This window comes from Gobio gobio, assembly GCF_949357685.1.
Source record: "Gobio gobio genome assembly, chromosome: 16".
In the NCBI taxonomy this organism is placed as follows: Eukaryota; Metazoa; Chordata; class Actinopteri; order Cypriniformes; family Gobionidae; genus Gobio; species Gobio gobio.
In genome coordinates, this window is record NC_137109.1 from 22792991 (window position 1) to 22805251 (window position 12261).

Sequence of the window (12261 nt, forward strand, 5' to 3'; positions counted from 1 at the left end):
AGATGGCAAAATGATGGAACTAATTCTATGCGGTTAAATAAATTAATGAAATGGCTATTGTATTGGGAAAGAGTCAAGACGGATAAACATTATTGATATACATAAATATGTAAATAGCCGGGTGATCTTAGGAGCGCGCATCGCCGCCCGCCGCCGCGCATGTCCAGTAACCGCAGCGGCATCACTGGGCAGGTTGGGATCGGCACTGGAGCTGGAAAAAAAACAACATCCACCCGAATGAGCTCATCGGTTATCATTCCACAGAAAACGCGTTTATTAAAGTCTTAATAAAGAGCCACGTATCCGCATCTTAAAATGCCGGTAAGATTGTAATTTCCTATCTTTATTTATCGCTCTGTAACGTTAATATGTGTGTTGTTATGCCCCACCTTCCCATCATTCCTTTGCTTTGCAACCGGAATCTCATGCAAATATTCACGGACTGTTATTTGACAGCGTTTCTACCACTCGTATGCCGTTATCTTTCAGTTCTATTATGCATTTAATTCGTATGTGACGATTTTTTCCTTTTTAATGACTAACGTTACAGTGGTTTTGTGCACAGCAAGCTAGCAGCCTGCTAGTTATTAGCATCATAGCAAGTTTAGGGGCTTTAACAGTGTTAAACATCTCTCAGAGAGTCAGATTCACGTTTGGATTCATTTTAGAAACCGCTTAACTAGTTATGTTCTGCGTTTAAAAGATGATTTGCCTTTTTGTTGTCTTAATTTAGCTGTTAGCTCGACACAGGCCGACCATATCCGCTGCTTAGCAACAGCGTTGACCCCACCTATCAAAGACATCAACAACCGTTGACCTTTACAATAAAGGTTACTATTACACGAAAACCCATAGTTCACGCCAAAATACCTCAAATGGTCGTTTCTTTAAATATGGGTGCCTTTGGCTCTGTGACTTTTTGGAAATGAGCTCCTATAAAACTCTTTAACAGTTTCAGTTATTTGTCAACTAGTGGACATACACCCACCGGCCACTTTAATAATTAGTACACCTTGCTAGTACCGATTTGGAGCCCATTTTGCCTTGTTTGTGGTATATATTCAACAAGGTTCTGGAAATAGTCCTCAGAGATTTTGGTCCATATTGACATGACGGTATCACACAGTTGCTGCAGATTTGTCGGCTCCACATCCATGATGCAAATCTCCCTTTCCACCACATCCCAAAGGTGCTCTACGTGGCCATATAATGAACTTGTTGTCATGTACAAGAAACCAGTTTGAGATGATTTGAGCTTTGTGACATGGTGCGTTATCCTGCTGGAAGTAGCCATCAGAAGATGGGTACTCTGTGCAACAATACTCAGGTTGGTTGTGGCATTTAAACAATGATCAATTGATACAAGAAAATATCATTACATCACCGTTACCAGCCTGAACCGTTGATACAAGGCAGGATGGATCCATGCTTTCATGTTGTTTAATGCCAAATTCTGACCCGACCATCTGAATGTCGCTGCAGAAATCGAGACCAGGAAACGGTTTTCCAATCTTCTATTGTCCAGTTTTGGTGAGCCTGTGTGAATTGTTGGCTCAGATTCCTGTTCTCAGCTTACCAGTGTCACCCGGTGTGTCTTCTGCTGCTGTCCATCTGCTTCAAGGTTGGACGTGTTGTGTGTTCAGGGATGCTCTTCTACAGACTTCGGTTGTAACGAGAGGTTGAGTTATTGTTGTCTTTCCATCAGGTCAACCCAGTCTGGTCATTCTCATCTGACCTCTGGCCTAAACTAGGCATTTTCGCCCACAGAACTGCTGGATATTTTCTCTTTTTCAGACCGTTACCATTAATGGTCTGCCACGTTCAAAATCACTTAAATCATCTTTTTTCCCCATTCTGATGCTCAGTTTGAACTTCAGCAGATCGTCTTGACCATGTCTACATGCAAATCCATGTGATTTGCTGATTAGATATTTGTGTTAACGAGCAGTTGAACAGGTGTACCTATTAAATTGGCCTGTGATAGTACATGCAGCACTGAAGACTGATATATTTGCAAATCATTAGCTAATGATTCTTTAAAACAGATGGCTGGAAGTTGAAATGCATGGCTCCTTCGACCCATTGTGGTAATGAACTAAAGCAATAAAGGTGCGTACATGCCATGTTGTAATTACTGTAATTACGAGATTTCAACTTGTAAAAAGCTTTCACGTCCTCATAGAGCTTGTAAGATGTGGTACAAGTAAGAGCTCTCAGAAAATTACCATGACCGATTCATTTAGGTGTTGATAGTGTTGCTTGGAACAGGGGTTTTCAACCTTTTATGACATAAAAGGCCCCCCCCCCTACATTTTATCTAATGGCGCAGTGCGGTATGGTTCAGTTCAGTACAGTACGATTCGGGACCGTAAACCCCGGTTTCCACCGCCAACAGTACCCTTTTGATAGGCGTGGTGTAGCGATCGACGTCATTCTCGCATGAAGAAGAAAGAGACACAGTAAACAACAATGGACTACATACAGCAGATCTTGTTCTTGCTTCTCGGCATGCCGCTGTTTGAAACAAGAAGACATGGTTGGTTTGAGCCAAGGCTGCAAGGAAAAACATAGTCGAAAAAGCACACGCAAGTGACAATTCTCTGTCAACCAATCAACATTCTGCAGTGAGTCTAGCTCCACCGTTTAATACCGGACTACAGTACTAGGTACCCCAACGGAAGGGTGCCAAAAAAGTGGTTAGGTGCGGTTCGGAATTAGGGTACCATTCACAACTTCTGACAATGGAAACGGCAAAATTTGCACACCATACCGAACTGTACTGTATTGTACCGCTCTGTGGAAACCTGCCATCATTTCACACTCGCCCCCCCATCACGAACATCATTGATATATTACTAGATACGTTCAAACATCATTGCTATATTACGTAATATGCTGCATATAGTGGACAAAACCATTGAGCAGCTTCAGGATGTCTACACACTTTGTGTCAAAAGTAGCACAGGTGCTTTGGAGTATGTCAGAAATGGAAGGAGGCATCAGTTTACTGTCAGGGATTTTGTGTGTTGCATCACGCCGTTCGCGTCCGGTGTGGACAGGGTATTAGTTAAACTGAAACATTAAAAATATAAACAGCTTACCAAATTTAGTGTGACGGCTGAGCTTGTTTTTAATTCAGTATAACCGTTTTATCATCTCTGGTATTCTTGATTTTTACAAGCCACCCGTCCATTTTGTTTTTGCTCAAATTCAGTTGCGCCAAATCTTCCGTAACCATAGCCAACGATTAGCTGGGAGAATAGACAAATTGCTCCCTCTTGTGGATGACTAAAGTTTTGCTACTAAAATCTCACATTTATAGCTGTTTCACTCGAGTGTATGCTTCTGAAAGCCCTGCCTTAGAATTCCCAGTCCGAGTACGTGAACAGCTCCGAATAGAACGTCACGTGTTGTCATCTCGAGACTATGGTAATTACGACATGGCGTAAACGCAGCACATGATGCGGGGGGCCTAAAACAGCCTTAGCTGTTCTAAATTCACTGTTAACCACCTCTTCGTGGGCTTATTGCTTTAATAAAATGGCTATAATAACAAATAATATTTATGTAATGAGGTCACAGGGGTATGTTTTTGGAGTAATTTACGATGGCTTCGAAACCTGGCTGGCTCAACCAATCAGAATCAAGGACCAGAACTATTCGTTTTATAAACACTAATTTACACTATTAGTTAATACTAGATATTAATATGGAATTAATCCACGATGACACATTTAATTAATAGCAATTCTTATATGACTTAATCTATTAATCAGATAGACTCTTTATGAGTTGCTGATGCGGCGATCATTTATGAATGGTTTATTTCTTCATGAATTATACGTTAACTCAAGATTATCTGTGAATTTAAGCAATTAGTCGACTAATTGCGTATTTATATTAATAAGCCATAAATCATAATAATAAGCCTTTAATTGCCTATATTTAATGCATTGCCTGTCAGCACTCAAATGCACACATAAAGCATGCCACAGCACACAGACAAAAGTAATTATTATTAATGTGTCGTGAAAAAGCAGGAGGAGACATGTTTTCTTGGTTTTAAAAGTAGACATTTCAAGCTTTCCATAGATATTTTTCAAGTCTGTGAGGCAAGTATACACTGAGTTTCGGTCCGTTTTTGCGACGTGCTCAAATTCACTCTGACCGAGACCAGAAAGTGCATCCCGATTGCTTCTGTTATTTTACAAAAGCACAACGTGTTGTTGTTATTGTAAGTTTACACAAATAAAAGTTTACAATTTGCATTACTCTTTTCCGTATGACCAAAAGCATGCTCTCAGTCTCTGCACAGACACTTGGATGTGAGCCTAATAATCGTGCACATTTATCTAGGTTAACGTTAGAGTGACCAGACTCGTGAAGTTGCTACTACTAACATGTTTCAAGTGATAAACCATATTTGAGGTTGATGAATGATAGGGGAATCTTTGGATTTCCTGTGTGATTTCGCCACTTCCTGTGGAGGTTTCTTTTTTAACTAACTAACTAACTATTCCAAATTTGGTCAACCAATCCTCTTCTAGTCGACTATTTGGGGGCTGCCCTACATTTTATAAAGTGTAACCAACATTTTTATTAAATCCAACATAAAGACAATAATACTTTGACATGTATCAAAGGTTACTTAGAATTGACAATACTGGGGTGTAGGGATGACGTCCAAACCAGCAAGACTAATGTGCCTCTGGTTCTCTTGAGATTTTCCTATGGGGTTTTATAATTAGGGCCCAAGCCCTGAAAGGGCGCAGAGCCCTATTGTTCTTCCTCAGATTATTCTTTGTTTTTTTTTCTTTTTTTTTTTTTTTCTTTTTTTTCCGACTTCTCGGGTACTTTTGGGGCACTTAACATGCTCGAAAACTCTTGAAACTTCGCACAGGCATCGGAATGCGCGGCCATCAGAGCCGGGCTGAAGCTGGTACCCGGGCGTGGCAGGGGGGCTCGACAGCGCCCCCTTAAGTGGGGTCTGAAAACTTGGTCCATATATCAAACACACTTGCACGTACATGTATGAAACTCGGTACACATATAGACCTCATCGGGCCAAACAACTTTCGTGCTCATAGTTATGCGTCAGCCCAACAGGAAGTGAGCTATAATCGGTTGTTCGGAAAACCCATGCTCTGGAATTTAATATACTCCTCCGAGGCCATTGTTTCGATCATCGCCAAACTCGGTCAGCATGAGGAGAACATATCCAGGATGCTAAATTGCGAGCGGATTTTTGATATCTCAAATGGTTTGGCCGTGGCGAAGCAACGAATTTATGGCGAGAAAAGGGAAACAGGAAGTGTGTAATAACTTGTGCAAACATTGACTGATTTGGATGAAACTTCAGCTGTGTGTTCGTTGTAAGAGGCCGATCACATGGATATGACTTTTGTGAGTCAAAGTTATAGCGCCACCAACTGGCAGCAGGAAGTGTGTCACTTTCAAAAATGCTTTGAATCACCATCTTATTTTCACACGATTGACTTCAAACTTCATCAGTATAATGTGAAAACATGACAGATAGAGACATATGAATGAATTCCTGATATTTCAAATAATGCTGCCATGGCAACATGTCAAAGTTTAATAATGTTTTTGACTGTTTGTGTGCCCTCCCCTCTATCACCAAAAGGGGGCAGTGTTGTATTATTTTTGAAACTCCCTTTCTCTCTCTCTCTCTCTCTCTCTCTGTGCTTGCTTATGTGATTTATGAGGACACAAATGTGTATGATGACATGGCTATTGGTATTACAACGTAGTGGTTAATGTGGACATGAACTATGACACTATATCACTACAGAACTCATTTTCTAAATCACATTTGAGTTACAATTCTTATCATCTGACAGCCGTGATTTCATGTACTCATTCAGACAGAACTCTTTTTTTAAAACAGAGGAGTGTGAGTGTGTTTTCTATACATGTGCTTTACAGAAGGTCATGTGCTGTGTTTGCAAAGATCACTTTTGACACATTTGTCTTTAAATTCATTATTTACTGACATAGTTCAAATTTATTTTTAAAAAAAATTCACATTATTTTCTACAAGTGTCTGTTTATAAGTGTCTTTTTTTCACAGAAAGTTTTTGTTTGAACGTGAATATTTGTTTAATTCAGGGTCTGAGTTTTTACGTTCTCCTCGTAGGTGATTTATTCAATCTCCACCAAACTCGGTCAACGTGAAACGGAAGCTTAACGCATTAAAAATATGTAACGCAAATAACACAGCATCCGTTTTTATATCCATTTTTGCTTAGCGTTACATGATCACGCTCCTATTCATGTAAATGCTTCCAAGCGCGACAAGACACAAGAGAGCGCGCTGTATGCCAGTGTCCTGTCTGTGTGTGTGTTAGTGTCCTGTCTGTGTGTGTGTGTGTGTGTGTGTGTGTGTGTGTCCTGTCTGTGTGTGTGTGTATGTGTATGTGTGTGTGTCAGTGTCCTGTCTGTGTGGATGCGTCTCATGTCAGCTATTCAAGGGACACTGACACACACACACACACACACACACACACACACACACACACACACACACACACACACACACACACTCGATGCATAGATAGACTCGCGTCAGTTTCCTGCTCACATCGAGTTCTCTTTTGCCTAGGGTTGCCAACTCTCACGCATTTGGCGTGACACTCACGCTTTCAGGCTCTGTCTCACGCTCTCACGCTGCCCAACTTAATCTCACGCCAAATTGCCAAACCTGCTTTTGATATTAAACAATGTCTAAGCTTTTACATTTTTTAAAGTTTTAATGCGAAATTCAAACAATAAATAGCGTTTTGGCGCTAATATGGCATAACAGTTAAAGCCAGAGTGTTGAAAAACCATACGGAGTTGCGACATGCTCTATTATCTCCCGGCGGCGCGCGCAGTCGTGCTTCACAGAAATCTCAATACTTCTAGCGCTGTGTCAATACATTTGAATGGCTTGATACACAACAGCTCCACTTTACAGGGGTTTGCAGCAAGTTTTGGTAAACAGTACAGCATAGTGTGCATTGATTATTACATCAACCATACAGGATCGTTTTATAATGGAGAGTAATGCAACAATGTTAACATTAATGTTAATGTTTTTTATTGTACTTAGCCTTCAGGTATTCCATACTAATTGGTCATACTCATACTAATTGATGGTCAAATGTGACCATACACCTTAACTATTTTTCAATTAAATAAATGTTCTATATTTTAGTTCAATAATATTTATTGAATATTTTGAGGAGATCTTTTGGTACTAAATACTAGTTGTGCAATATTTCTTGTCAATAATGACCACTTAAAATATTTTTCTTCTAATATTTGTATTATTTATATTACAATTAGTATAGTAATAAGGTTAAATTAGAGAATTATTTTTCAAAGAGGCAAATTAGAGTCATTTTGTGGAGTCAGCCTGTCATTAATGTTCATCAAAGAACAACGGGAACAGAGAAAATTGTAGCTTTAATGATGATTCATCTATATTTCATTTATTATTTATACAGTTAAGGAAGGTTTGATAACTATTACATTTCTGTATAACAGGGAAGGCCATGGGTAAATATAACATTTATTATTTTCATTTATTTATTTATTCCATTTATTATCATTTATTATTACTATACTCTCCTTGAAGTTTACTTCCCGCTACTTTTTCCCTCTTCCTCCCAACCGCGGCTGCAACTGTCTTCTTCTTCTTCGATAGTAGCCTAAGCCAGTGTTTCCCAACCTTTTATCAGTCATTTTATCATACGTTACGCTAGGGGTGTAACGGTACAGATTGCTCACGGTTCGGTTTGTATCACGGTTTAAGGTTCACCGTTTCGGTACGGTTCAGTATTTGCTATGTTCAGGGAAAAAAGGACTACTGTCAAATAAAACAAAAGAAAATAATAAGAACAAATCATTTAAATACAAGCAGCAGCACAAATAAATACTATTGAGCAAAGATACTAATAAAATAAACTATGCTTTTCAGGTTTTTCAGGTATGTCTAACATTAGTTTTCAGGTAGGCCTACAGAAATTGATCAAATGTAAAATAACATTGCATATATGACTGTATAAATTAAAGATTAATCCTATTAAACTTACAAAAGTTATTCAATCAAGAGCAGTGAGTGATGCCCTTGTCTTTTGTTTGACATTAAACAGACAGCAGTAAAGGCTACTGCCCCTTTAAGACCTCGGATATGCGTCGTCTTTTCTGGACTGTATAAAGTTTACTTAAGCCATATACAGACTATGTCTGCTAGAATACTCATCAATATGTTGACATACTTTTTGCGTGAGTTTGTCCATTCAAGAGCAAGACTTGAAAGAGAACTCAATATTTGCGCGCTGAGAGACGTGTGCGCGCTCTCGGATGAGTGCACGGAAAATTTTCTCACAGTGCGCGCGACTTCTCATTCGCGTCTTCTGGCACTAAACCAGATAGTTGCGTGTTCTGAGTTAACACAATCAGAACGTAAAAATACGGGATATTTTACGGGAAAATACTAAAACGGGAAGACAGCGGGAAAAGAGCTAAAATACGTGAGAAACCCGGAAAAAACGGGAGGGTTGACAGCTATGGTGTGTGTGTGTGTGTGTGTGCGATATGTAGGCTTAGGGGTAGTGTAGGGGGATAGAATGTACAGTTTGTACAGTATACAAACCATTAAGTCTATGGAATGCCATCTGCCTGTCTTTCCCCTTCCCCCTCTCTATCTGTGTGTGTGTGTGTGTGTGTGGGGGGGGGGTCTCTCTCTCACCCTGTGAGTTTGTGTGTGTGCCTTTCTCTCAGTCCTTCCCCTCCCCCTCACTCTCACTCTATCATTGTGTGTGTGTGTGTGTGTGTGTGTGTGTGTGTGTGTGTGTGTGTGTGTGACTTTCTCTCTTGATCATAATTTAACCCTTTCATATAGGCTATCACAAATAACTATCACTTGAAATAAAAACGTCATGTGATGTGTTTGCCAAGATCACGTATGATGCACATGTCTTTAAATTAATTATTTACTGATATAATATAAATGTATTAAAACATAAATTTCACATGATTTTATAAAAGTGGCTATTTATAATAAACTTCCATAAAATGTAGACACGCATCTTACTCTTACCTGACACTGATATTAAAATCATCTTTGCATTTTACTGTGATTTGGCTCAATTTATAAAATTTTTTATAAAAATTTTTTTATTGGACCACCCATATTGAAATGAAAGCACGCTTTATGGTGCATAAGATTGGTGCACAAACGGTAGCTAAGGTAGGTCAAAAACACATGAAGAGAAATGTTAGGATAATACAACATCAGCATTTGAATGGTATTGTGAACTCATTCTAATTTGACCTTTGACATCATCTGACATGAAATTAATTTAAATTTAATTGATCTCATAGATGTGGCTGTTGTGGTTCGTTGTCATAGCAGCACCAACTGCTGCAGTTAATGTGGTGAATTCAGATGACTTTGACATAGTCCTTTTAGTTTTTCCAATTTTAAATGCCTATTGCCTGCTGTGCACAGTTAAGCTGATGCCACCGGCGTGGCGGTGCCACCGGCTTGGGCCCGTCATCGCTGCTCGCAGCTTTAATGAAGTTTATTACTTGCGAGTAAAATATTTGTGATAGTTGAATGGTTTACTCTACAACGTAAATTATGCACACCCATATCAAAAATGTTTTAAACTAGATAAGAATGTTTGGGGAGTTTGCTTGTGCAGTTTACATTGTAGAACAAATTTACACAAATTTACATTTACCACAGACCTTATTGTACTCATGAATTAAAAAAACCCCATTATAAAACCAGTGACAAATTAGGCTTCTGCATTTTAACCTTATCCCTGCAGCACTCAGTAAACATACCCAAAAACGTTATTTGGAAACTTTATTAAGGACAAAATTGTTAGAAATAATGCCACAACAAAGTGGCAGTCATATGCTGCGTTTACACCATGTTGTAATTGCCTTAAAGGTGCTGTATGTAAGTTTTTCACTTTACTAAAGCCTACAAATACCATAATATGTTTGCAGATATTTAAGAAATATTCTCAGAAAAACTAAGCTATAGCCAGTTATCAGACTTTGAAATGTGCGTTCTGTGTCGGAATATCTGTTTTTGTTTTGGTCTGTGCGATATCGCGCATAGCCAGTTTACCCAATAGTATTGTACCTAGGGCTGCAAGATTAATCAAAATCGAACCGCAGTTGTGATTTGGCTTATGTGTGATTTATGACAGCGCAAAGGCTGCGATTTTAATGAAATAATAAATGCCCAGCGTGTTAGTGAAGAGCGGCTCTGTGATCAATAGCATACGCTGCTCCGTCTGAAATCACTGCGAGTTTGAGTCGCTTATTATAACGTGCGCTTGAAAAAACAACTTCAAACATCTTCACAAACTAGTAATATGTTGTCCAACAAAATACAACATTTAATAACACGTTTTAACTCACTTCATATCGTCAGTCGAGTGTTTGTGAGCTGATGTGGCATACGTTATTATGATGAAAATACCCGAGAAGGCTTGAAGAACTCAAATACACCATATCTTGATGCAGTCGTGTTTATTGTCGTCATATTTAATCAAAGTGTTTCTATCTTTTTTATTCAGCTCTGCTAACTTATAGCTTCACATTAGAGATTTCCTGAAAGCTATTACTTTTCTGAGGGAAATGTGGAGTTTCTGCTCGAGGGCGCCCTCTGGCTTCCAGTATGAATGAAACTTTTGGGCAAAAAAATAAGAAAATAATACTTCTCTCTAAATAAATTTATATGACAACCCATGTGTTTTTCTTCAATGTACAGGAGTTTTAATCCCCACAGTGGGCATGCATAAGAGGCTCATATTTCGTATTAAAGACATAGACTTTAAGAAATTGATATCACAGATAAAAAGCACAGATTTGTATAATAATAATAATTTTTTTTACAATAAATCCTTACACCTTTCTAATGATTTTTAGTCATAGACTGTCTGCATATTAACAGGTAACCCAGCAGTTTTTTTGTAAAAAGTTTTCTGTAAAATATAATTATTATTATTATTATTATTATTATTATATTGTTATAATTATTCTTAAATAGTCTATTTTTGTTATTGTAATAGTAAATGTTATTGTAATAGTAATATTTCTTATTTTGTTAAATATATATCGTAATGATAATTATTATTAGTCATATTAATGTATTTGTACATTTTAAAATGCATTTGTAAAAAATTTAAATAAAAGAATCGCATTTTAAATCGCAATCGCAATTTTAACCAGAATAATCGCAATTAGATATTTTCCCCAAATCGTGCAGCCCTAATTGTACCCAAAAGTATTATAGCAGGATGGATTCTGATTGGCTTTCAATGTTTTTATCGTTCATCAGCTGCAAAAAATGATTCTGTAAGTGATTCTAATGATATTGTTTCTCTGTGCTGTTATTGTTATAGCTGTGGTGTGAACTATGCTATTCTTTAATATTAAGAAAGATTTTTAGAATTATATCTTTAATGTTATCTTTATAGTTAATGTCCTCGGTGTGAACTGGCCTTATCGCTTTTTACAAGTCAGAATCCCGTAATTAGGCAAGGCAAGGCAAGTTTATTTGTATAGCACATTTCATACACCGTGGCAATTCAAAGTGCTTTACACAGAAATGAAATAAAAATGATTGTAATTCCAACAAGGCGTGAATACAGAATTGTCTGTTTATTTTACTCCTAGTTTTGATTTTATAAAATCGATTCCAATCACACAAAAACAATTGTGTCCTCGCACCTTTTGGAATTGCTCTGTTTATTTTGATGAATTTCCACAATTTTATGTCCGAGTTCCATTGTGCTGACAAACACATTAGTCATGCCATAATATTTTTAAACTGCTTTGTATTTGTACAGAGTAATAAGCTGGATAAACCAGAGAAGATGGAGGTGAGCGATAATGTGAAGGTGGTGGTGAGATGTCGACCCCTCAACGAGAAGGAGAAGATGATGGCACACAAGCAGGCCGTCACTGTGGACGAGATTCGAGGAACCATTACTGTGAACAAACTTGATATATCTAGTGAGCCGCCAAAGACGTTCACCTTCGACACAGTGTTCAGCCCAGATAGCAAACAGCTGGATGTGTATAATTTAACAGCTCGGCCCATCATTGACTCGGTATTAGAGGGTTACAATGGTAAGTAAAAGACTATATAAATATTTCTGCCATATATTGTCACATTTTTATCTATTTGGCTATTTTTGCGAACATCATGATGATTAATTTGTTTTTTCA

General features: G+C 38.1%; 1 protein-coding gene across 1 annotated transcript in view; it reads left to right on the forward strand.

The window, feature by feature from the left end:
* The first annotated feature begins 159 nt into the window (after positions 1-159).
* Positions 160-12261, forward strand: part of kif3a (kinesin family member 3A) — a 44945-nt gene continuing 32843 nt past the window's right edge. The window contains exons 1-2 of the mRNA XM_079839861.1: positions 160-321; positions 11880-12162. Of these exons, the coding sequence (XP_079695987.1) occupies positions 316-321; positions 11880-12162 (289 nt within the window). The 5' untranslated portion in view covers positions 160-315. The remainder of the gene's footprint in view (positions 322-11879; positions 12163-12261) is intronic.